The sequence below is a fragment of the Scatophagus argus genome, chromosome 21 (genome assembly GCF_020382885.2).
Source record: "Scatophagus argus isolate fScaArg1 chromosome 21, fScaArg1.pri, whole genome shotgun sequence".
NCBI lineage: Eukaryota > Metazoa > Chordata > Actinopteri > Scatophagidae > Scatophagus > Scatophagus argus.
Window position 1 is genome coordinate 10,283,316 of NC_058513.1, and position 27,969 is coordinate 10,311,284.

At 40.2% G+C, this 27,969-nt stretch overlaps 1 protein-coding gene across 1 annotated transcript; it reads right to left on the bottom strand.

Moving 5' to 3' along the window:
* Positions 1-426: 426 nt before the first annotated feature.
* Positions 427-27,904, bottom strand: ngfrb (nerve growth factor receptor b). Its single transcript, XM_046377141.1, has 6 exons — positions 27,503-27,904; positions 23,473-23,614; positions 17,022-17,378; positions 6,497-6,746; positions 6,002-6,162; positions 427-5,336 (listed from the first exon to the last, which is right to left on the bottom strand). Exons 1-6 carry the CDS (start codon positions 27,536-27,538, stop codon positions 4,993-4,995), a joined length of 1,290 nt encoding a protein of 429 aa, XP_046233097.1. The 5' UTR covers positions 27,539-27,904; the 3' UTR covers positions 427-4,992.
* Between the last annotated feature and the right edge of the window lie 65 nt (positions 27,905-27,969).

The following is a 27,969-nucleotide window of genomic DNA, read 5'->3' on the forward strand; positions in this document are numbered from 1 at the left end:
ATATATGTTTATCCTGAATGTGATGCAAACAGCATCAAATTCAAACAAATTGGGACTGGAGCAACAAAATGCAGGCAAAGGTGTGGAAAGTTAAAAAAAACACCTGTTTGAAACATTCCACAGGTTAACAGGTTCCTTGGTAACAGGTGATAGTATCATGACTGGGTATGAATCCTCCTCATTTGTTTTTTTTATGTTTAATATATTTATTCATATCATAATATATGCAATTCTGTGTAATTACTTATATATTTACTATTGAACACTTTGGGCTTCCACAAGTATGTGTGTGAGTTTGTGTAGGTGTCCATATGTGTGTGTGTGTGTGTGTGTGTATGTGTTCATTCTCATGTTCCAGAGGATGCAAGTGCATGCACTCTTAGCACTGTGTGTGCATTGTTGGAGCAATAAAGAGGACAACTGGGCTTGTAGGATTATAGTTTTACTGCTCGTCTGATATCAGAGTTTAGCAAATTCACATTAAGTATCGTACAGTATATGTATGAGTATGCCTATACAAGGAACATTCAGTATTTCTCAGCTCTATACATTTCAGTCCTGGTGTAAATCAGTCTTGTCACTATCACCAGGGCTTTTTTTTTAATTAAACCTTGTCCTCCAATGACAGTCTTTTCATTCCCCACTCACTCAAGTGCAATATTACAACAAGTTCATCTTCAACTGGATTTACTGTACAAGAAATTCACTGCCTGATCGCTGCTCCTCTCATATCTATCAATCTAAACAAATACTGTCAGAGGAAAAAGCCTCCATTTCTATTCATAGTTTCTGACAGTAGGATAAACTCTGAAGATAGTATTGATTGAGCTACATTACATAGAACTGTCAGGGAAAGTCATTCTGTGGCAATAGCTAGTATTGAATACATATTATAAAAAGCAAAATAATTTTTAGTATTTTAAGTATCACAAACCAAAGCAGGTTCAGGGCCAAGTTAGGGTTAGTATTTCAAGCTTCCTCAATCCTGCTTACTACAGCTGCCAAAAACTAGCAAACATTAATTTACCAGCACAACAACTTATTAGACAATAATTTCGTGTAATTTCAATTAGCTTGTCAGATCAGAACTTAAAATCTTGCTGGCCTAGTTTTTTTTTAAGATAACTAGGACACTTGGGAAATTTGACATTTTTTAACTTAATAACACTCAACATGTTCTGTGAATTCAAGTTGTGGGGGAAAAAATTATGAAGTGGGTGGATTTGCTTATTTGCTTTGTTGCAGAAAGGTAGATAAGATCAATGCCACTCATATCTGTGTGAAGAATATACAGCTACAGCTAGCAGGCCGTTAGTTTTGTTTAGCCTAAAGACTGTAACCAGGGAAAACAGCTAGCCTAGCTCTGTCCAAAGGAAACAAAATCCACTGACCATTGGATTTTGACTATCATGGTATCGGACAGAGTCAGGCTAGCATGTCTGGTATGTAAACCCTTGTAACATCACAACTTTTTATTTTAACACTGACAAGACAACACATTCACTTGAATAAAATGTTGGAATTTTACATTTCTGCAAACAATGAATATGTAAAGTTTGAACATTTTATGCACTTATCAACATTTCTACAATACGTGCATTGTTATGGCTACATCAAACGTATATGAGGGCTTTCTTACCAGTAGGAGGAGATGACTGCCAACCGAGAGACCACTGTTCAAGACCGTTTCGACTAAGACGCTTTCCATGGAAAATCACGTATTTCTAATGACACATCAAGAGATCAAGAGATGTCCAGCTGTAAACCAGATATTTTTAACCAGGTGTCAGGACAATTTCCAGGTATTTTGTGGTGACCAAACCAGGAGAGCCAAAACATGACCTTTCCCTAATCCTAACCAAGTGGATTTTGTTCTTAAACCTAACCACATTAAATCTTAACAACAGCATTGTCACATAACAAAATTCAAAACTGAACATAAACAAACGCAAAGAAGTGTAATGTTTCAATATATCCAAGGTTTTGCACGCATATTACCAACATCTATTCTTGGATGCTTAATGATTAAACAAACAATACATAACATGTTAATTAGCTATTAGATGTGCCGGTACAGACCCAGGAGTCCAGTCTTTATGCTAAGCTAAGCTAGCCACCTGACAGATATGTGAGTCTTATCATCTAATCTCAGCAGGAAAGCAAAGAAGAAATATCACACTCATAAACTCATCCTGCCTTATTGTGCAGGGTACTTGAAGCATAGTTTATTATGATGTTGTCTTTCTGACTGAGTGTAGTTAGAGCCTTTCTATTTCTGAGTAGTCTAAAAGATATTAAAATAACTTGAGAAAATTTTGGTTTCCTATTCATGCCTGACACACTACATTACTGGTGGTGATTAATTTGTTAATTGCACCGAGTGCCTCACAAAGGCACCTCCCTTCCCTTTGCCATTCTTACCCTTTTAAACCAGGACAGCACTGATATTGTATAACAACTTCCCATTGACGAAAATATTGTACAGTGCCTTCTAAACCTTTAACTAAAATAAAAACTAGAAAAAGACAAATTATTTACAAGTAAAAAATAACAAGTAAAGGAGATACACTTACAAAAACAACAAAAAAACAAAGACATCAGCGGACACCTGAAACAGTTCCCAGGCACTTGTGATGCAAAGCAGACACATAATTACAGATTTAAGTGCTACAATCTAGGACAATAAAAGAAATATAATACTAATATAATACCATTTACAGTTGTTATTTGGGAAAGAAAATACAACAACCCTTAGAAAGTAAGGGAAAATGAGAATACCTTCATTAAAAGTAACACTACAGCATGAAGCACACTATGCTAGTGGTTAGTAACAATATACAATCTGTACCCGAGAGTAGCAGATGAAGTTGGTGACAGTCAAGCTTCACACAGTAAACTAGCTGTTCCTTCAATTATTTTCCCCGACAGTCAGAAAAAAAGAGGAAAAACGACAAATAAGTCCTACCAATCCTCAGTTAATGATATATCAACATAATAAAACTCAAATTCAAACCAAATTAGGTGGAACACAACACAATGCAAAAAGCACATACCGCCACAGGGAGAGGAACATGTGATTAGACTTAAACAAGCTGATTAACGCAAATGCAGAGTCGTGGCTTTGACCTTTAAAGTAATCCAAAACTTTTCCGCTTTCCCTAGGTCTGAATTCATCCAAATCCTTTGACTTATGTCTCCACTGACTAGCCTTTTATCCCGATGTCATTGTTGCAAACAATGAGGAAACAGGACACCCTTTTTCTTTCTTCTCTTACCCGTTTTCCTGTCTTACGCACCTGTTTGAAGGATTGTCAGCCGCAAGAATAACTGCTTTGGATAAACCTCCCCTCTTGAACATCAATCGATTGTTCAGCTAACTTTACAGGGTGTAATAGTAAGTGTAACATTCATGTAGGTAACACAATCATTCAAGATACCCTGAGAAATTAGGCAAAAAAAATGGTAGAAAATCACAGATTTTTCTTTTGCAACCTGATTATTTTGAACATATTGTTTGCTTTTTCTTGGATTCTGTGCACTGGCTGACAATTAGTTGCTAGTTTCTGCATGCATGCATGTTTACTGTTACTTCACCATCTACACCACACATCGCAACTTATATGAATTATACTTTACTTTATATTGGCTACTAATAATGACTTTAAACAATGGTTCCCTCAGGAGAGTGCTACACGTACTACACGGCAGGTTCTGAAGTTTTCTATGTCTTCTCCAACAAAACAGAATGTAAATGTATGCATGATGTGTGTGTGTGTGTTTGTGTGTATAATACATTCATGCATGGTTACACACTGTAAGTCTATGTGGTATGTATGTACAGTATGTGTTTCTATTTGGTGTCTGTCTATGAACACACAGTATACATAGCTGTTACTGGGTGACTTGAGTTCCACGTTCTTCCCTTTTCTGGGTCAGTATGAAGGAGTCTATGTGGGGGGCTCCTGTGTTATGCAGATAGGTCTGTGCACATAGAATAGTGTCTTTTGTTGCCTCAGTCAATGACCTTCCCCCCAGAGCGCGGCCAGCAGTTCTTATAGCATTTGTCAAAAGAAGAGATACTCACTCAAGATGACGCCGAAGTTTAATTCCAGGTGTGTTTTAGCTCAGTGTCTTAAATCTAATACGAGTATTGAACATAAGAGTGAAAAGCTGGACTTAGTTTTTGTTTTAACTGAAGAACAGGTTCATTTTGAAACATGTCCAAGCATCCTTCTTCAGGTTGTCATATTTGTCAAAGATCCAGATACTCTGTGGTATGCAGGCCTCATCGCGTGGCAGTAAAGGACACGAGCCATTTGACGACTTAAATTCAAAAAAATCTAACATGGCATGTAAATAATGTTGCTTTTCAGGTATGGACATTTACTCCTCTTTGGTAGTATAGACTTGTAACGTAACATTTAGAGACACACAGGCATATGAATGCTATCTGTAAGGGACACGGTGACTACGCCTAAGAATGAAGAATAAAGATGCAGAAGATCAAGTTGTCCTGTAGATGTAGTTGTAAGGGTGAAAGAGCCATTTCAAAGACCATTGCTGCTCCATGGTTAATAAAGACACAAGATGGTAAGCTGGATGTCAGATAGTGTAGAAAGGCCGGTGGATATCCAGGCTCATTATAGAATGATTGTAGACCATTTCCCCCATGTAGGCTTTACACTGAGCGGATTTTCAAATATGAGTGAATTATTATAAGCAAATCCCGATGGTGAAGTGGAAGGTTTTCCTTTGATTGATTTGATTAGGTACATTGACATTCATTCAGTTTTTGTCTAATTTCTGTCATCTTCCTGTCTTATCCCTTCATTATATATTGAATAATTCTTCAGGATCCATTATATTTGATCATCACTGCGACTGCTAGCTTCATGAGGAAATAGCTTAAAGCATTTCTAGCATGAATTATGTTGAATGAGGGAAGAATATTAAGGTTAAGGTTCAGGTGTTTTGCTCGCCGTTCAGCTTAAATCAGACTACAGAAGTGGCGGTCGGCTTCGCGGCGCTTGGGCTTAGCACCAGGCTCTGGGCGATGTCATCACGGTTGATCTTGCGCAGAGCTGTGCACAGCGTGTCAATGCTGGCGCTGTCCTTGCTCGCCCAGTCAGACAAAAGCGCACAGACAGGATGCTCCTCCTGCCGGAACGTCGCGATCCGCTCCTCCTCGTATCCCAGGAGGCCCGCCAGGTTGCACCAGTCGCTGTCGTCCATGTGGTTACAGTCGTCTCCTTCGCTGCCCCTGAACAGCAGCTTCTCCACTTTCTCTCTAGTGTGGAGAGGAAGGAGCAAACAAGGCTCCTCATCTATGGTGACAACTGCGGAGCGAGAAAAACAAATTTGTTCAAGTAAAGAAGTGGCTTTTGAAGTTGAAGAAGTTGCTATTAAGTTGCTTTCTATGACTGTATTATAGTTCATTCGCCTCATCAGGATTTCAATTGGCTGTAATTACTTGTGCAAAGGAAGTAATGCAGTGTATGCACACTTTGCATTCTTCCTTTACCATTATCTAAGCAAGCACATGGTTTTAAAGTCTCTCAAACTGGTTTGTCAGGACATTACTGAAAATTGCCAGAAGCATGTGCTGCCAGAAAACAAACACTGTAGCTCTGTCAGTGTTGTAATCCTTTGTTTGTTGATTTGCTAAAGTAAGTTTGAAAGGTCGTATTCAAGGTGTAGCTGATGAAGCCAGTAGACGACTCAATCCATAGGGGGAATTCTTTTCTTTCCACTGACATGGTGGGACTATTCAGAGTGCATTCTGTGTATACATTCATGGTAGCACAAAATTCTGTCATGTCTATTTATGGATTTACATAAAACTCATTACCAGAGGAATTCAGCACCAAATGAACAATTACTTTTGTGCTGAACTGTGCTCACGCCTTACCCTAAGTGCAACAGCTTGATAAATGCTGTGGTTATTGTACTTCTTGGTGTTAAAGGAGTGGCCTCGGTTCAGGTACAGGTATTTAAGCGTTACCTGTCTGTGTCTGAGTCTGGGCCTGCTGCTCCTGCAGACTTTGGCTGTCTACAGAAATGCCACTGTCACTGTGCAGCTTCTCTCCCTCAGGTGATGGCGTCTGGTTTTGGTTAGCTGTGCAGTTGTTGGCTCCTTGCTTGTTCTGCTTACAGCTGTTCCACCTCAAATGAAATGAAAAATGAGTTGTAAGAGAAGAAAAAAAAACTCAGCAAAAAAAGTAGGAAATTATGCATGTGTTTGTGGAATTTTTCGCTGCCAGTGATGAGGGTTAATTAATTATGTGTGTGTAGTTAAGAAGCTGTCCTCTCATGACTGAAACTGAAAGCGTCAGTGGTCTTTTTAGGGGTAAATGGAAAACCTTTTTAAAAATGTCTTTCAACCCACAGCTTGTTCTTACAAAACACTGTCAGGCTTTTGTTGTTGAAAAAAATCAGGTACAGGTCAGGTACCATGATGCTTGTTTTGTGTCATACTTCACCTGGCTTTTGTCCTCACCTCTTGAAGATGATGAAGGCCACGAGGCCAACAACAACTGCTGCCAGGATGGAGCAGTAAATGGGTATGAGTTTGTCGTTCAAGCCATCATACAGCCGCTCCTGAGAATCACCATTAGTAGTGGTGGTAGTGGTGGTGGTGGTGGTGGTGCTGTCTATAGGGACCTCTGGAGGTGGGGCATCTGGTGCAAAGTCATCATAGGGAGGTATGGTGTAGGGTGTGGAAGTCACTGAAGGGAAAGTCTCCGTAACTGTGAAGGAGAAACAGGCACAAAGGGATGCTTCTATGAGCTCATGAGAATCTGACAATGAAGCAACATTGCAATGGCAGACAAATAATCTACATTCAAGATATTAAAGGGGAAGCAAACCTTAAACACATCACTGACATATTCTCACCATTTTAAGTCAATATGGAGAACTTGTTAGCAAACAGTTGCCTCTTTACTCATCTGGCAGGTCATGTGTCTGGCCACCTGGCAAATTTAAGTCCAATATAGTTTCTCTTTTTAGCTAACTTTTTTGTTTTTCGCCAACTGTAGACTCTTTGATACCCTGGAGATCACGATATTTTCAGCTTGAAGATATGACTAGAAAAAGGTATTCAAGATTTAAATGTGCCTACAAATATAAGTATCATACCATCCATCTTCAAGCTCTTATTACTGTTTTATTGCTTCTATCCACCACAGTCATTATAAATGTCTTCCACGCTGCAAACACAGAGACCAAGCACACCAACACACCCACACACATTACATTCTACATCACTTGGTCATTTGCCCTCCTCCTCAGGGAGCCATTAACCAGGGAAAGAGCAAGTTTGTCCATCCAGTCCTGCCCACTTTCCTACAACCATTAATGCTAAACTGACATGTTCACTCCTCACCGCGGAAGTGGAAACCTATTCTCGCCTGTCACTTACTTACAGTTATTCACATCATCGACAGGAAATCATCCTGTTGGTTTCCAAGGGCTCAAAATACCTCAGGAGAGCCTCTGAATGTGAGGCAGCCATTTTTCATTAATGAGGTGAAAACATTTGTAATGAGAGCTTATTTAGATGGATGGCTGAGGTGTGGCTTTTAGCTGAGGGAATTCTGAGGATGTGATGGGCACTTTTTATGGCACCTCCAATGTACTGAATATCCTAGTGATTAACTTATTGTGCTGGATGTCCAACATTCCTAATCACTGAACGCACCCCTCCTGTTAAGTAACCTCCAGCTGCTTCAGCTCTCACAGCACAGCATAACTTCTCCTCTCTTCACGCCACTGCTACCTGTTATGACTCCTGTTATTAGCTCTAAAGTAAAAGTCAACTTTAAATATAAAGGGGAACTCCACCAATTTAAGTAAGTACATTTATTTGTGGAGCATTTTTCAAGGTGGGTGTGCACATGTTTCACAATAGAAAACAAAGGAGCAAATAATAATAACAGTCTGTTTACAGGACTTGGAGAGCATCTTGTGGAACCGAGTGCTTGAAGTGATGGGATTTGAATCAGTCTCAGTAGGGGCTGAAGACTACTAGTTTGAGAAATTTTACAAAAAAAAAAAGGAAATCTGTGCTTGCTATACCTCTCTAGCCCACTTCTTATGTCTGCTTGAGGCTAGATTAGCCACTTCTAGCATAACACATGTGGATCTCCGACTGAACAGGTTTTGACAAGGAAGAGGAATGCATAGACAAAAAAACCCCATCATCTGTGGTTATGCTGCATTGATTTTTATCCTTTTCCCTTCATCCATCCTTAAAATGCTGAAAGAAGAGTAATCTTGGTTAAAATACATATATACTGAGCTAATATCTGTGAATGAAGTGTCTAAGAAGCACAAAATACATACAAACAGGCTTCTGATGATGCACTGCAGCATATCAAATTCCTTCCCATCCCCTGCACACACACCACCATCACTGCCATGGCTTGTGTGTCTTTCTCTACCCTACTCTTTCTGAACCCCGTCAACACACACACACACACACACACACACAGCCGAAACCAGACACCATTCATTGACAGAAATCTTCTTTGTCCAGCACAAATGCCCCCTCCCCATCCATTTTAACTCTTTTGCTTGGTCCTATGAGGCATTTCCGTTTCAATCATTTGGGCGGCGCTTTTTTCTATGAGCCCCTCCACTGATGGTAAACACAACGTGACTGATGTCTAACATTCCTTTTATTCTTTTTGTTCATTAAGATTTTATCTCATCAATCCATCCTTACTTTTTACTTTATACATCTCTGCATCATTGCTATGGCCTCTCTCCCTCCCTCCTTCTATGATGAACAGTTAAAACAGGGCTCTAAGTGCCTTTACTGAACCACTAGCTCAACCTCTCACACTAGATGGTCTGGCCTCAGAGGGGAGTGACCTTCGCCTGCTGAGCTCAGCTTGTTTCCACAATGCAGTGATCTCAGTCAGACAGAAATCATGTTGAGACGTTTTAATGATGATCGACTCAGCAATGATTGCCTTTTAGTGTACCCTTAATTTATGAACTACTTGTATGATCATGTTTTGAAGAGGAGAAAAATAAAAGATCTCCATCCAAGTCTCTACATAAAGTCAAATATCAATGTATGTGGTAAATTTCTGAAAACAGAAAGATATATAATTTAAGAAAGAAAAAGAAGAGAAAAAATGAAAAAGAAAAGAAGAGACTCCTCATACACATTTGGTAAATACTAAATATAACTGAGGGCAATAATTTAAATGGGGTAGAAACATCATTTCACAGGACAAAGGACAAATTCTAATTTATGCCATTAAACATACCAATCTCTTTTGACTTTTAAGGTTTTGAGATAAAAAAAAACAAAAACCAAAACAATCTCTTATTAAACAATTTAAACAATGAATTGTCACAAAACAGCAAGTTGACATTTTAGGAATATATCATTTTCACTGCACAGCAACAAAAATTATATAACATTTTTTCCCCTCTACTGTTTATTGATATTAACTTGATCAATATCATGAATGCTACCTCTCATGTCCTGAAGTTGTATAGCACTGATCCCAACACACAAACAGGACACATTAAAGCTTTCGAGAGTGTGTCCATTTTAAAGCACAAAAATGTTCCTGTTCAAAATGTGGCACAAACTTGTCATTAAGATCGTAAAAACCCGAGAGAAGTGGAGCAGTCAAAATTACAGATTCAGTCAACTGTAACTCCCATCAAAAAACTATTTATTCTATTTATTGTAAAGCATTATTTGCTTGTTGGTGAAATTAGTGGAATTTTCCTGCAGGCTTTGTCTGTTAATGATTAACTTGTGAAAATGTGTACGTGCCAGCATTAGATGAGTAATCATATAGAAAGAACAGAGCATACAATGGGAGTGTGTGTGTGTAATTTGTGTTCAAAGCGAGCGTGTGTGTATGTGTGGGGTAGCAGCCACGCCTCAGTTTAACTCTCCATTCTGACTTCTCACACACAGTCACTTGCAAACAGGTGTTGCTGCTGTTTCACACTTTAAAGCTGACTTTGGAGTTAAACCGCAAACAGAGGAGAGACTTCCGAGGCGAGCCAAGTTGCTTATTTTTATTATACAGTATATCATTACACCTGAGCACAGCTGCGACTGCTGCCAAGACCTGCCCAGCAAAACCTGAAACACGTTTCCCAATGATGATTGTTATTTTTATGCTATTCATTTTGTTTCAACAAGCACAAGTGAAGGGATCAGCAGACCACTGAGGAATACAGCCGCCCTTGTTTTGTTGATTTGCCGTCAACACTTCTCTTCCCGGTTTCTCACATATTCCCTTGATTCTGTCAAGGCTCTTACCTTACATGACTCATCCCATTTTTCTGCACATGTGCTCCTGACTGAACATACCCCCAAACACTTATGCATGAATTTCTACAGGATGCATGTGTGTGCATGCCAGTGTCTTTGTGTGTGTGTGTGTGTGTGTGTGTGTGCACGCCTGTTCTGCGGCAGAATGTGATCAGCACTCGTAGAGGTCAACCAGAGAAAGCGGAGGGTGCAGAGGAGTAACTCCATCGCTTTTATCGACCAGGCCACATTCTCAGCATCTGTTCCCTCTCTGCTCTCTCAGGCTTTCTCCATCTTTTTGTTTTCTTCAGCTCCCGTGTACTCAGTGTTATTCATTTACTGGTACACATTTGCTTGTCACTTGAGTCTTTTTGTTTAATTTTTAGGTGCACTGCTTTTGACATTTGTAACTAATGTCTTAATGAGTGTTTAATAAATCATTTGGGCACTCTTGCAGATTGCAGATCTCTGCCAAAACCAACAGTTTCTTATTCGCTAACCTATAATAGAAGAGTGTATTACAAGAGTATATTATTGCTTGTTCTCATTTAGAATAAATGTCCATGCTGGTCAGTCGTTTTCAATAATCCTGCTGACCAAAAGACACACAAACCAAGCAAATGTAAACATATTCTCCATAGCAGAGATTGCATTTGTTTATAGATCAGTTATAAACCATTAATATGATCATATTTTGGGTTGCCATAGTTGTCACAAAAAATTACTCTGGCAGGTGTTTATGTTTCATGTTTGGTAATTAATATCAGTGATTGGTTATAAGTCGTTAATAATTGGATTTTGGTCATCTGCTGCTTTTTAGAACGTAAATATCTTCTTCTTCTTGCAACCTCAAAGTTGTTCTTATTGAACTCATAAATCATTATAAATAATGTATTAACTATTAACAAAGCCATTACTTACTACATATAAACTCTTTAAAATGAGTCCCTTCTAAGCAAGTGTTATCAAACTTGTGCAAATTTTGCAATTGTTTTTCCCAAACTGGTGTTTATTTGCTTCTCATTTGTTTATTTTATGAAATATGTTTTAAGTGCAAATGCACAGAACTATTAGCAATTAAAGCCAGCAATCAGAGTTGCACTTGCACTCTGTATGCCAGCCATTTCACACACTTTTGTAATAACAGTGCGATTCTTTCTGGAATTTCAATGCCTGGAAACATAAATTTTAGAAAACTACAAAACCAGCTTTCACTATGACAGAAGTAATGCAGTGAATGAGCCAACAACCTAAATTCCATGAAATTTCTTCTTTGTGCTACAGTGCAGTAATTCAGCTCTAGAAAGCTATGGCAGATAAAAAGATAAATGACTTAGATAAAAGATGAAAAGACTTGGCTTGGCAGAGGCACAATTCCCCAATACAGAGTGTGAATCCTCACAAGGACAAAACCTTGACTCCCATAGCAGAACTTTTGACGATGAATGAACGGCACGAGCGAAAACGCAAGTGTTGTGGTCACCCTTGGCCCACTCATGCCGAATCACCAAAATTTCCCCTGGAATGTTGAGGGGTAAATTCCTGAGGGATGGCAGACGACTTCAGGATAATGAGCCGCAGCCACAAGGGGTCGATTCTTGTTTGGCAGTGAAGAAAGAGACGTAGTCATTTTTAAAACTTCCTTCATCATTACAATGTCCATACTGTGTGGAGGAGGGAGCAAAAAGGTTAAAGTGAGAAGGTCAGCTGTGGATATAGAGCCCAAGTCATAGAGATATAAGTCAGGAGATGTGTGGAGACCAAGCTATAGCCACACAATGAGTGACTGTGCAATACAAAGACAGTGAATTGTTTAGTCAGACTGAGATCTCGGGTTCTTCACAGCTATTGATGTGGAGACGCAGGAAATCAGAAATGTCAATGGCATTTTGCCCTTTATCATTGTTCTCATTTTTCTCCTTCTCTTTATGTGTCTGTCAGATGCTTGTTGGAACTGACTATTCATTAAGCCCCTCCCATGGACAGTGAGTGTCCAGTCATACTTCAGCAACTAGACATGGCAATTCAAACATTACTATGAATTTCATTTGGTAAATATCTCTTCCTTCACATGCCCTAAGATAGGATTGAAAGCATAACATGCAAATTCACACAAAGAAAGAGCTTCGACTGCACACGTATGCCTCAGCTGACAGAAACCAAAGCCTTTCTGCCCATTCATTCCTTTCTTCCTTTCCTCCATCTATCAGTCCACATTTTCCACATGTCCTCTGTCTTTCTGTCTTGATTTAGTTGAACTGGTCTGGCCCTGAGTGCTATGCATGGGGCTAGTTAGCAGATTAGGCTTTCTGATTTCTGGAGGGTGGCCTGTCAATCGTTAAGGTCAACCAAACTCAGGAAGGAAACAGCTCTCTCCTCCTCCTCCTCACCTATCAATTCAATAAGCAAATGCACTTGGCTCAGTCCCCCTCCCCCATCTTGCTTCCTCCTAACCGCACCCACTCGTCCTTCATCCTTCCATATGCTGTCTCAGACCTGTAATGTTCAATAAGTCATCTTATTGATTTCAATCTGTGCATAGGAACACATAGGGGTATCAGTGCCCATCTGCATATATGTAGTCCTGTGTGTGTGTGTGTGTGTGTGTGTGTGTGTTGTGGCTCATATTTTAGTGGTCCTGTAAGCTTCCTTTTAGTGTGTGTATGTGCATGAATAATACAACTGCTTGCCAGCCCAAGGTTTGGGTGATAGGTCAGCACACATGTGTGCAGTCAATCCTGGGTACAAGCTCAAGGAGGAACAGGGTCAAAAAGTGAAAGGCTCTGTTTCCAACTAGCACCGAGGGCACACAGCCAAACCCTCAGGTTGATAAGAAGAGGCAGGGACCACTCTGTCGAACTCACGCTCTGAATGAGCAGTGTTCGAGCATGGGAACTCTTGTTGACGGTGAACTGTGAGATAATCTCTGGGTTTGACAGGAATTACCCTGTAAATAATTCTACTATTATTTTCAGTTAAATTTTAATAAACACAGTGTTTCTCATTCAGTGCCCACATTTTTCTGCATTAAACAAAGACCATGATCAAATACTTCAACTGTTTAAACACAACCATAAAAAGCTTAGTAATGCTGTAGTGGATATTGCATGGTGGACATTTTGTTGGAAAGTTAGTATGTTGTCAGGGACACAGGGAGGGTACTGATATGTTCAACATTTTGCATCTTTCCAGTTATTTAACATTTCATCATTATGTTATCAGAAAAAGTAATCCAGTCACCATTACATTTTCTTCTAAATATATTGGCAACTGCAAATTAGTTGCATTGCTACATGATTCAAAGCAGACAAGGTTGACCCATACAGTACTGGTTTGTTTGAGCTGATGTGTGAAAGCACAGCAGATGCCACTTTGAAGGGCAGTTAATAAAACCGCTGATCAACTTCATTTGTTTCGTGTTATTGTGACCCCTGGAAGCTTTCTGCCATGTTGTTCAGTGCAAATCCCCAGTGGATACTGATCTTCCCACAAAGGCCCCCTCCTCATACAAGCCTCTCATGACTTTTAACCTCTGGCCTTGCTCAGCAGCCTGTAAGAAGAGTCGAAGTCATATCACACTTCTTTAGATAAGCATCTTGACTTAAGACTCTCAACCCGGTGGGTCTAGCCTAAAAAGTCTAGTCTGTATAAGCATGTTTTACCATCAGACAGAGATGAAAATTTTCTTTTTTTTCTATGAAGACTCAAAATTTTCTTTAATCCCTCTGAAGGAAAATGGATTTTCACTTCACAATAAGAGCTGAATAATTCCAGCTCTATTCAGTAATTCAAATATAATCCTCATAGTAACAGCCATAAGTCCAGCTTTATATATCAGATAACCTACAGTATAGTCAAGGTGATGTTCTGGTCCCTCCACTCTCAGTTAAACTATGTCTTCAGTGTCTCAGGTTACAACTTGTCTTTTCACTGGCAGTGGCCTTCTGTGTGTTCCTCTCTCCCTCTACACTCCTGACTGTGTTTAGCCTTCAGGCCTGTGTCGCCTGACTCCACAATACTAATGGATATGGACGTCTGGCAGCTCTACAGATTTTTAAGCCCCGATAACGCTTGTGCTTTGGTAAAAAGATTACATTAGAAATAAAGAGCACATGATTGGGTTAGAGTGAGGAATAACATATGACGATGAAGTCCATAGACAGTGGGCTGTGAGCCGTCATGCCTGGAATCACAGCAAATTCACATTCATCTTAAATTATACTGTGTTAGTTATCTAAAGGATGTTTTAGTATGGGAGTTCTGGCTCCTTATAACTTCATCTTGGATGAATCATCTCTCTACCCACCACACTTATCTCTTGAAGGATAAAGGTTGAATCAAGCTGCATTATTATCCTCAATGGAAGTTTTACTGCAGTGGGGCACTTGGTAGAAAAACATCAGTTTATGTTGTATCCATTCTGTGTATCAAATGGCCGATCTGTGGTATTTCCCCTGTTCTTGTGACGTGGACAGGTACTCTGTGATTTATTAATCTTGTGTGTTGCATTAACTCACACTCACATGTCTCAGCTACTGTATATCCACAGCCAAAAAACGTCACTTTCAAAAGTGATGTCTACTAATACAGTGATGTCTAAAAGTATGATCCATTACATTTTCTGTAAGTCACTGAAGGAAAGCCCCAAGCTGCCAGAGTAATGGAGTGTTTCTGGGATTAGTAAGTGTAATGTTATTATGCAACATCGCACTGCAATCCCTTATATAATATGTAATACTAAGTAACGCAATACAATATGATGACAATATAATTTTTATATTTTGCAGCAAAGTTCAGTTTAATTCATATCACAGCACAGTCTCAGTAAAGACTACAATTTGTGAAGTGTGACCCTGATAATGAATAAAACAAGTTCACTACAATTTATAGCAGATGTTTTGGCAGCAAGCACGTGAAAGGAGGTTAAAAGTATTCAGTGTTTGCTCAGCTCAGGCAGCCAACTTTAACTGTATATGTATATGATCATGACCTTTAAGCCTTTAAATAACACAAACCCACCATTGTGACTAAAGTTTAAAATTCAAATACTTAAAACAAGAGAAAACTGAAGAAATAGTATATATATATATATATATATATATATATACATATATATATATATGTTTTACTCATTACTAGCCCATTCAAATAGCCCCATGGGCCAAACTGAAAGTCCTGGCAGGCCAAATGGGATCATGGGAGAGGCACAAAAGGCTCCCTTTAGCCTGAGACTGGCTCCGTCTTCACCCCTGTGATAACAGCATCCTTCAAACCGACTGCATGGCTGATCAACAGACTCCTTTTATTGTCATTTCACAAAAGCGTTGATTTAATCTGTGAAGCATCAGGTCATTGGAATGGGCAGTGACTACAGTCATAAGGAATTTGTGATTTGGAGTGTGATACCCACAGGCCTCAACGATATAAAAGAAATTCAGAGCCTTGTTCAGAGACATGACCTCCTTCTAAACCCTCAACACAGAGAGAGTGTGGTCTTTGTATCACTGGGAGGGATGAGACCTTGAAGACAGTGAGAAAAATTTCACTGTGGCATTTAGGTTGATGGGCCTACAATGTCACACTGAGCTGATCTGATTGTGTGGTTGACATTGTGGATGTCCAATATTTCGTACTGTCCTTTTGGCACTGGACAGTGAATATGTGCTCACATGGATTCCATTCAGGAGAATGTGACCTCAGGCCATAGACCCCATCATTCAACTTTACTGGCTCTGTACAGAAGTTCATGATAAACTTGCCCAGTGTTTAGATTGGGCCATATGACAGCCATTTGCTAAATAGCTGAACAATAAATCTATGAGCAACTGAACTGTCAATCTTTCTCAGACTAAAACAATCCCATGAATGTATCTCTTGACAAGACGTTTAGTGTTTCAAGTGTTGTGAACTTAATAACCTATTCTTCAAGGGCCAGGTCACAGAAATTGCAAAAGATGTGAAGATGTTTTCTGCTGATAAAACTGAAATATCAGAGACATCCATCAGTTTCTGCAGTCACCTCAATACAGTGGAGGCATTGAAACATGAAAATTTCAGAAACAATTTCATCATTACTCTTGAAGATCCACAAACAACCATGTGAGAGGAGTTTGTCAGTTGCATCGCACCATTGTTTCTTGTTCAGTGTGGGGGTATAAATGGCAGCCACGTGAGAAACTGCAGAAACAGTTTGACATTTGAGAAATACACTTATGAAGTCTCTTGTCTGAATTGGACAAGCAGATTGATTCCACTCTTGCGTCTGTACAGTGAAAATGAAACTATAGCCAGCAACCACTTCGCTTTTCTTAGCAAAAAGGCTGGTATAGAGGAAAACAGCTTTGTCCAAATGCTAAAAAAGGCACCTGTAGAGCTCACTGCAAATATGACATGTTAATTTGCGAGCATTAAAGGTACTAGTAGGCGGAGTTTAGTTAGCTCTTCCCCCTGTTTCTATTATTTGTGCTAAGCTAAGCTAACTGAAAGTAGAAAAGCAAGTAAGCATAAAGCCTAAAATGTCAAACCTATGCTTTACATTTACATATCTATGCAGCTGCCAGGGTTCATATGAAATGAATTTCATCATTTGCACATGTCCATGTGAAGGTTCTCATATATTCTAAAATTGTGATGAACAAGCTAACAGTACATGTGAATATATCCTTACAAGTAGCGTGACATCACTGAGATGTGATGCATATTTTACTATGAGTGTGTGAGATAATTGTCTTACCTTGACAAACCGTATCAGTGACAGAGGTGCACGGATATAATATTTCCTCCTCATCACAGGTGGTGCAAGGGATGCAGGGCTCCCGAGAACTTTCCTGGTCCGAGTAAGTGTCCCCGTTGCACTCCTCGCACACAGTGTCGTGGTCGAACTCACAGCTGAACAGCATGCCCTGACCTTCAGGACATTTGGTGCAGGGTTCACAACGCTGTGAGATTTGGTTCATGTAGTAGCCATAGTTGCACACGCAGGTGGCGTCGTTGGAGTCTGTGCAGGGCGCCTTCATGCGGAGCAAATCTGTGCATACTGTGCAGGCCTGACATTTCTCTGTGTGGCTGAAGCTTTCTGAGAAGGTTTCACCTGAAATGAAGCAAAGGAGAAGTCAGAAGGCTGACTTTTTTTTCATTTAAAATTTGACCTTTAAATTTCACAACAGGCTATCTCCGATTTTTAAAACTTTTATTGCGTCTTGTTGATTTTTGTAATTAGGTTTCTCTCTCCCTTCCCTCCCCTCTTTCCATTTTTAATAAAGGCCTGAAAAATTATTATTTAAGCTAGTGAACCTACATGTTTCATAAATGTTTTGTCAACCTGAAAGATTTCCTAGGACAGATGTTCATCTGCAGAGGACGCAATCAATATTGCATGTTTTATGGAATTGTATTTCAACTAGATAGAGAACTGGGAAACACGCTAAATTATGCAACAGACCTATTTGTCAGAGCCACTTGTGTGTATGTGTGTGTCTGTGTGTGTGTGTGTGTGAGAGAGAGAGAGAGAGAGAAAGATAGGGAGGTGGGGGGAGAGAGTGTGCAGTATGACCTCCAGATCTCTCTCATACTGTCTAAATTGACAAGCATATTGTACACATCCACACTTTTTCTTTATTTTCTGTTGAGGCACACTTAAGTAGGGCTCATCGATTTATCAGTCATCAACAGAAAATCAGCAATAAATTTTGAATCCTTTTCATCCCTTTGTAACTTTTTAAACCTTTTTTCCGACGATCACTGTCCACGGGACCTTGCGACCTTGCAACCAGACCAACTGGACAGTTGGAATAAGAGGAAAGAAATTCAGGATGGGAGCCATGCTAGACCAGCTTGGACTTAAAGCTGCTTCTTGCTAATTTTGGTAGTAGGAAAATGAAACTGACAAAACGGGATTTAGACTGGCCAAGCAATAAGAAGTGAGATGTTGTGCCCTCGGCTTTGTAGAAACCTGTCTCCGTCCCGCATCAAACTGTTGAACTTGACAGGCGGAACTGTGTTCGGAGCCAACAGAATGTGGGACTCCCAACAGTCCGCCTGCACTTTATTAAAAGCTCTTCCTATGGCCTTTGTGTTCTAAATCGTTCCATGTCCTGCCTCAGACTCTTTTTACAAAATTGTTTCAGAGTAATATTTCCCAGAACTAAATTAAACTAAACTAAACTAAACGGTGTGTGGTAGGAGACAGTGGGGTGTAGACTCTTTTCAGCTCAGTGCCTCATATCAAGTTTTCAGTTTGTGTCACTGGTTCACCTACCACATTGAACGCTCTGATGATGCAGAGATTAAAACAGATGAGGACAGATAGACACTGAGACAAATGGACAGACAACAAGACAGCAGAGACTTTCATGTAATTTGAGATGAATCTTGTGTGCAATTCTGTCCTAAATTGGCGGTGTCAAATGTGGGTCTTTCACATTTTTGTTTAATTATGTCTGCAGGAAGTGCACAATCTGTCATCCCCCCCTCACTTCCACCCCCCTGTATGTGGGCCCATTGCTGTCCAGTCATACTATGTTACCCCCCACCGTCACCCCATTATCTGCTGCACCACACTCCCTCTCTTTCAACATACACACATGCTCAGACTACCCTCAACCCCCTCCTCCCCATGAGTGCTCTCAGAGCCATTATCATAATGCCATGCATCAATAATGCAAGTCAATACATTAATAACGTTAGCCTGCAGCATGGTTGACGGAGGGGGGCAGAGAAAGGAGGGGGTACAGACAGTGTTTTCCTGGCTCAGCATATCATATCATACCAGTACTTTCGCCTCTAGTCTAACATTCAATCCTCTGCTTTGTTTTCAACACCCATAAAAGGACTCCCGACTTTATCTGCTCAGTATGAGGTGTGTGTGCTGGCTGCATGTGTGGGAGTTTTTTGTGCATGCTTCTCTGTGTGTGTGATTAAATGTGTGTTTTCCTGGACATGTCAGTACATGTGTGTGTGTGTGTGTGTGTGTGTGTGTGTGTGTGTGTGTGTGTGTGTGTGTGTGAACCATTAGCTGCTGGCTTGGAAGTTCGCCTTGTCTTCATTCCAGCTGCACAGCTGTACTTTCTCTGCCTCATCCCAGCTCATCTGTTCATTCATCCAAACTCCTCCATGTGTTTCAGCTGACCGTCCGCATTAGCACATCAACCAAGGCCCTGTTAACTACCTACTACTATGTGAAGCCTAAATGCTGTTTGGAAGCCACAGTCTGTCTCCTATAAACGGATGCTTGTGCACGTTAGATTAACTGTGGGCTACATACAGCTAAGACATGTGTCTGGGAGCCGTAGTTGAAATCAAAATAGGAAGCTTGTCAGATGAAGTGTAAGTGGTTTCAATTGCATGAGGGTTTGTTAATTCTGAGGGGGAAAAAATAGAATTTCGGACTACAAAGATGCAAAGAAATATTTATGTGTTTAGAGTTCATGAAACCGATGCTAAAGCAACATTTTTTTGGTAGAAAGAATCTGTCTCCAGTAATGTTTGATAAGGTTTGACCCCTTTTAGGTCCAATGTAAAATGATAAAAAGTGGCAGATTTGCCAATCAAAATTTGCAGCATTTTTTTTTTCTTTAAAAAAAAAAACTGGATCTTTGATTTTATATTAAGCAATATTTTTTGCTCGTTTCTATCAGTTTTCTCAGCTAAATAGATGACCCTATCTCTCTGGCAGATTAGCCTCAGCTAGCTAGCATATGCTAATATTAACGAATATAAATTAATGCTAACGCTAATCTCTGTCAGTTAGTTGAAAGATCTCTAGCTGGCTTTTTTTATGTTTCTGGATACTTTGTATAAAAAGTTGAATCCAATAAAAGCGTTTTTAAAATGCACTTGGCTGCGACATACATGATGTGATGAAATCAAAAAGTAATTCTGACCAGTAAATGATCCATGAAGAAGACAAGAAATCAAAGAAGCAACACATGTATGGTAGTTCTAGTATTGCAAGCAAGATGAGTAAACAGATCAGTAAGATCAGATCATAATTCTCTTTAACATCACCTTGTTTAGCTGCTTAGTTTACATACTTGGACAAGCAAGGTCCAAGGATAGGTTTGTGCAAAAGAAATTAAATGCAACCAATAAATGCTTGTATTTGATGTTTTTCAGCATTAAAAAGGACTTTTAAGATAAGGACTAACCAACATGTTTGGCAAATGTAACACTATGTCAGGTAATGATTTTGACTGAGATTTGTGGAGTTTTAACTTCCCCACATCCAAAGGGCCATGTTCTGACAGGACATTTGTCTGATACCCTTTGCTCTGAAGGCCCATTGCACCAAAATTACACTCTCCCTGTAGCTGTTAATTCAATGACTGCCAGCCCTGTCCATGGCACTGAATCTTGTGGGGATTTTGCCCTTAATAGGCCCCATTCCTCTCTTTATACCAAAAAAAAAAAATTCCCTAACCCTAACCCAACAATGAAAAACTCCAGGGTTAGGATGTGTTTAGAACAACAGGACTTTGAGCAGTGGACTTTTGTTTCAGGGATAATGAGCGATAATTAGGGATAATCTGATAAATGTGCTTTTGGTCCGATGGGAAATTTTTAGGACTATTGAGGTTTCAGAATAAAGGTAGCCTGTAATCTAAGACAGCCCTCTAAACAACAGGGTAAATAAGCTAGCACATTGTGGATGTGTTAGTTTAACACAAAGATATTCAAAGCTTGACGGACCTGCCGTGCTTCGTTGCGACTATTAAGCAATAATTGTATGGCCACTGTTTCAGGGCAGGGTTTAATAAATGGACAACAGGTAGGAGACTAAATGCCCCACTGATCCCTGAGACTTCAAAACAAGTTGTTGTTAAAATGCCTCTGCACACAAACACTCCAGCTGCATTATGAGCTAATCGATATGTTTGATGTGTTCTTAAAATATCATCGTAATGTTATCTGATGGTGAGCTATTTGCTTCGCATTCGTCTTTGTTCATGAGTCAGTACAGAAGCCTGTCTGGCCTTGCGACAGTTTTGAGAGCCTGTCGCTGTCTGTGTTTGTTCATGTCTGAGCAGAACAAGCACAGTGAGACTGAAAATTATCTTCCTTAAAAACTTCCACATTGTGCAATAGACAACAGCCACTTCAGAGACACAGCTGGTGTTGTTCATTTAAATCATTTTAGCACAAAATATGAAGCTTTTATACAAGTAAAAGAGAAAATAATTCATCGTAAACAGCCCGGGGCTTAATGTTTATATTATCACGGTGTAGTTAGACAAGTAATCTAGACATACTTATAAAAGCATAATTCAAATTTAAAGAAACCCCACAAAAATACAAGTAAATCATTTTTCTCCATGTTCGCATTCTCTGTGACTTCTCTCATGACCTTAAGTCTAAATCATTTTCTAACTGTGCTCCTTGGCTCATATTTTGCCGTTCTTCACTGACCCAGGGAGGTTTACAACTACTTCCTAGCCTGTCTGCATGATAGCCAAGGAAATGTATCCAAGGAAAACTCTGGGAACAGTGTAGGACCTGGCTGTGGCCCAACCCTGGCCTTGGCAGACTCAAGCTAACCCTTGACCTCACACGATAGAGTTGCAAAAAACCTTGAATTGTGTTTGCTTTTCCAATACTCAAACAATAATGCGCATCTAACGGCTGACCTTAAATATCCTCTTGAGCCCTTCATTTACCAGTCATGTTTACTAAATCAAAATCTATGCTGCTTACCGTCTTAATCACTGTGATATAACATGTCTGGTGCTCTAAATATGTTCCCTGGCTGTTTTTCTCCCTGCAAAATTTGGAACTGGTCCCACACTTGTATCTTCTCAACAGCACTGTCCTCATAAAGTCTGGCAGTCAACACAGCTTCTCTCCCTACATGGTAAGGGCCATGAGGAGGGCAGTAATGCTGGAGCACAGGAAAGTCTGGCATCTAGTTCACTCCCTAACAAACTTCTGAATCAGTTTTACACATCGGCTACAATCTGCCTAATATTTGTTTATGTTTATCAGTTACTGACACATGTAACACAGATGTTTGATAATGATGATAAAGTTAGGCCTAACGCACTGTTAAGTACCGCTTGTTTTTCTTTAAAAATAGCCTTTTCTCAGATACACTGTTGAGGTCTATTATGTTGAGTAATCTACCAGACTGTAGTCTGTTTCTCAGAACAGTCATGTCAGTCGATCAGTTAGTCAATAGGTTCACCACTTTGACTCAAGTTGAAATATTTAGACAAATGTTGAATGGATTGTGATTAAATTCGGTACTAATATCCACACCAAGTCAGAGTTATCACTCATTCAGTGTTAAATCTTAACGTTGGATGGATTGAATTGGCACATTTTGTATCCATATTCATTGTTCCCATACGATGAATCATTATACCTTTCTCAGATTTTACCTCTTGAGCCACTGTGAAGTTAACAGTTTTGGTTCAGAACAAAATCTCTCAGCTCTTGGATGGATTGCCATGAAGTCTGGCACACACATTTAAGTCCCCCTTTCGACAAATCAATTAACAGCTAGTTAGCTTAACACATCACACACGTCATTATGTGTTAAAAAGTCAGAGTTACTTCATTTATCATTCAGTTCTGTTGTGGAGACTAAAACAAATCCAATAGCGCGATTAATGAAGTGCTAATGTCAACACTGCTACAAGAGGAAAGAATATAACAACTTAACAATACTATTAATGTCATACTAAAACAATATGTCTGCCAAAATTTACAGGAACCATCACTGACCAGATTTATTTGCTGTTGTAGGATATGAAGCACAATTTTGGATCCTAACTCAAACCTGGCAGAAAAACTACTGCAATTTGCAATCCTGCATACTTACCATGACATAAATAGTCGAAAATAAAGAAAACTGCTGTGTGAACCATGTGTCTTCTCCAGGGACAGTGAGCACAGGAGAGGATTTGTATTAGGAGGACATAACTCACAAAGAGAATGCCACAGTGGCACTAATTTAATGTTTTTTTTTGTGTGTGTGTGTGTGTGTGTGTCCCATGAAACACTAAAACACTCAACACAACAAAATCAGAACTGAATACAATGACATGATGTATGTATATGTGGACCACTATCTCTGCATCAAGGCATGTGACCAACATCATCAGTGTTCAAACCTACACGTGCACGTATTACACACATCGCAAATTGTATGTTTGTCCATAACCATGAAACAACTGTTTTTTGATACTCACTGTCAAGGCAGGGGTCACAGACAGTCTGTGTGGCTCCACATGGTGTGACGACGCCCTCGCCGGGCGGGCATTGTTTGCAGCACTCTCCGCTGTTTGTATATTGGCCCGACAAACAATCTTCCTTATTGGCCAGAGCCCCAACCTGCCAATCACCAGATAGAGATCAATGCAAGCATGAAAGAAAATTATCATTTACATTCAGCAGCATCCATAAGGCTAAAAATACATTTGCGCACACAAAGAATGACTTTACCCTAAGCATTGTCTAGCATTGTGCAACGAGCAGTTAAACCAAACAATGTTTTTTCCTTGTTTTCAGTTGTGTATTTCCAGAGGTCTGACAGAGGTACACACATCTAGTATTTCATTAGAAAAAGGAATTGAAAGAGAGAAAAAATAAACAATATTCTGTGAAGTGGATTTTTTTTTCTTGTTCCTGTAATTATACTGCATTTCCTTAGATTTATTTTGGATCCATAAAACCAGTGGTTCCCAGCCTAAAAGTCAGGATCCTGCAGCAGGCTGCAAGATAAATCCAATGGGGTGTGTATACAAAATTGTCTATTATTCCAGATTCTTTCTCTATTTTCTCTTTTTTCCCCTAAACAGCATTTCCTTATCAGGTTTCTAAAGGTAATCAAATGAAACAAACTAAGGAGGAAAATCACTCTTTACTGCATACAAGCTGTACACATGGGACCTGTAATTTAATGTCCCAGAGATACACTGCTTGGCTTTAAAGGGTCACAAAGCACAACATTTCCGAAACCACTGACCTGCTGCATTTGTAGGACTCATGTTAATCTTAAACATTAATTCTAATCTTACACTAAATACGGCCCTTTTAAAAGTACCAACCACACTTAAAGTCACAGATACAGTAGGCCTGTGAATATTCTCATTCATCCAGGTCATGGTTATCTCAAGGAAATTCAATCGAATGGGACTAGTCCCAGCCTAGTCAAGCGAGCATGAACTGATGAAGCCTCTTGGATGAGAGGTGAAACGTCTTCAAAGACAAATAACTAAGTCCAGTTGCATTCGATTGAATTTCCTTGAGATATCACAGATACAGTAGTAAAAAATGAGCACACTAACACAGGTGAGACCTGGTAAAGCTGGATTATGTCTTCCTTGCATACTTCAAACAGTAACCTGCTGAGTGCTTTATCTTTTGACCGTTGACAGGTGAAGATGACACACTTCCACACACACTCACACCCAGGCCTGGATGTTTCTCCAAGTCTATGTTCATGTGAGATCTTTGAGTTTGTGTGACCTTTTATATTAGACCTCAGTAAATCTTTCCTCTCTCACACCAACTCTATTTTATCTTCTACAACACCTTCAGTCCCAAAACAAACCCTGATAAAAACAGATTGCCCTCTGACACCGCGGCAGAGGAAAGAGGTCTGTCTTTCATTCTCTCCAAATACATGATGAGTTATTGCTTTCAAACAGTAACTTATGAGGTTGGCCAAGAAACAGTCTTCTGTTGGCAGACAAGCCACAGATCAGAGGGCAAAAAAGGAGCGCCACTTGTCTTGAGCCTATAAGTCATTTTAAAAAGCAGCAAGGCTAACATTTTAAAGAATGTTACAGCTTCCTCCTGCAGCACATGGAGCAACATGCGAGTCATTTTTCTCTTTACTAATTTGAATATTGTTGGAGCCTCGCTGCTACACAGCTAACACAGTTTGAGTGCGTGTGTACATGCACGTTTGTCTGTTGATGGGTGCATCGGTGTGAAGGACGAACACGCAACATAAATTGTCAGACTTCAGGGTTCAGGTGTGTGTGGAATGCTCTAAAAAACATCAAGTGTCCCCTCAGGCACCTCTGAGTCAGCTGGTATATAATCACACTCACACACACACACACACTCCCTCTCCTTTGATGGTGTCACAGCCCATTCACCTTCAAATCTCTGGTATTCAGTTATCCATGTTGTCTCTGTTGTATCTGTGGCTTTGTGGGGAAACTTCTGACTCAAAATGTTTCATGCCTAATATCTAAACACTGAGTAATTTCCTCAAGAACATTTTTCAGCTCTTGACTTACATTAATGAATCCACCACTTTCACCAAATTTCACCCAATGAATATGCCCCAAAATGTTTTCATGTCAATTTTTTTTTTCCAGAAAATTTGACATTTGAGATGTGACACTCTGACTGTGCAGGATTTAAATCTGTCTTTAGAGAGTCATTGACATTTTCTCTTTCTTCATTACAGCACTTTCCTTTCTCTACCACACACACACACACACACACACACCTGATGCAACAAGCATTTAATTAGAGGTGATTCAAATCTGTCACCACATACGCTCATCACTCTCTAGCCTTCTTCAGAACTGCCCCTTTATATATTGTACACACCCATCGGCACGCATAGGCTACTTTTGCACACCCGCATAAACAACCTCACATGTGAACAAACCTGCTCCAAAACATCTGACTGACACTTTTGAAATGACTCCAAGCGTTCCAGCATTTGGCTTGTGCTATTTTCTTTGACCCTTTTCTACCTCCAGGTGTGGGTGCAACAATAAAAAGTCTCAGAGACCAAAAAAAAAAACTGAAATTCAATTCTAATGACTGCTAAGCTGTACATGCATATGACTAAATAGGCAGTTCTTGGTGATTTAAACAAATTGCTTGTGGAATGAAAGAAAATAATGTGCGGCGAGTTGTAGCTCGACTTGCACGTTTTCTGTAACCGACTTTCATGGCAGCTTGAAGGTTGCACTCTTCAACTTTTGTCAGCTGCTCTCCCTGAAGCTAAAGCAAGAAACAAGTTGATCACACACAGCAACAAGCGCACACAAATGCACAGAAGCATCTGGACACATAGCTTAAGAGCTCCGACCAATCTTACTAATGCTCCGGTCAGTTTTCAGTTGGAGGCACTTAACCTCTGGACCTCAGCTGTCAGCGCTTGTTAAACCATTAAAGTTCTGCTATACCAGCCTTCCTATAAGCTGGGCCTAATTTAAATCCAGGCATGGATCCTGAACTTCTGTGGGAATACGGTTGGCGACGGCATTACAGCTAATGCCCTCCTAAGCACTGCTGAATTATCACCTGATTATGAAGTGAGAGGAAGAGACAGACAGACAGAGAAGAAGAAAGAGAAGAAGAGAGTGATGGAAGTGTGAGATGGAAGGAGGACAGAAACAGTGAAGGAGGGGTGGTGGTTCAGGCTGTATAAATATTGCATGCGCTGAGCCAGCAAAGGATGCATACCCATCAGTGGCAGCAGCTGTCATGTATCAGTGATGCAGCCCTGTTTCTAAACCAGGACCTTGACAAGCCCTCCGCGCTGTGCAGCCCTGACTGACCATGTCCTGTCAGATAGAAGAAGACAGTCGAAAATATATTTCCTCCCTGGGCCTGCGTGGTCTCAAGCGAATTAGAGATAAATCAGGGAGATTGTGAGCAGTGGCTCACAATAGTTTTCATGTATCCCCTGCAGAACTACTGACTGAGGAAAGGAATCAACAAATACACCAAAGCCTTCACCATTAAACACACGTTTTACAGGTGAGCTCCTCCACGGAGACCACTGCTACATTGTCCTGCTGTCTGTAGGGCCACATGTAACTGAGAAGGGTGGAACTACACATCCAGCAAGTGGAGCTATAAAGTATCAACCAGAATGGCTGCTGCGTACGTCCGCTCTGTTTCACATTATCAGACTGGAGACAGGACAGGTGCACGGGCACGAATTCATACTTTCCAGACCTAATGACCTATTGAAGATATTATAATAAGCAGCGCATCAAAAGAGACAGAACTGGTGACATCTGAACGTTGATAAACTAAGTTAAAGGCATTAAATCTAACTCGCGTGAGGGGGAAAAGTTTTGTCAAAACGCGATGGCATTTAAATGGTGGAAGGAGGTATTTCTTTGGAAACTTTCTCTCAAACTGTGGATGCGCATTTACGCAGGTGTTCACGTACTGGAAGGATTTATTTGGTTAAGTTTATGGTATTTAACGCACACTTTGATTGTGTGGGCTACTCACCAATCCAAGTAGCACAGTTATGAAAGCGGAATTCATCCTGTATCTCCTTTGTGTCTTCCCAGAAGGGTCAGTCGGGTCGGATGCAGCGCAGCAGGATGCGGCTCTCAGTGATTTAAAGGTGAACTAAACTTGTCTGTCATCGCTGCGGCCGTGCGCTTCTTCTGAGTTTACTTCTAGAAAAAGAAATTCTCCAAGTAGCTCGTCGCTACCAAGAGTGAATCGCAACGGGAATCACTCAGTCCAGAATCTTTGGCTGCAGACAGGATCCAGTCAGGGAGTAAAATCGCTGAGATTGACCCATCGGATGTTCAACTCTGTGCGCTTTTCTCCGTTTGTGCTCATGTGTCAGACACGCTCGGCTCAACGGCTTCGGGGAAGAAGCCATCTCCCTCTCCACGCCCACTACACACACACACACACACACACACACGAACCTGCTCGCTCTTTAACAGCCTCTTGCTCTGGGA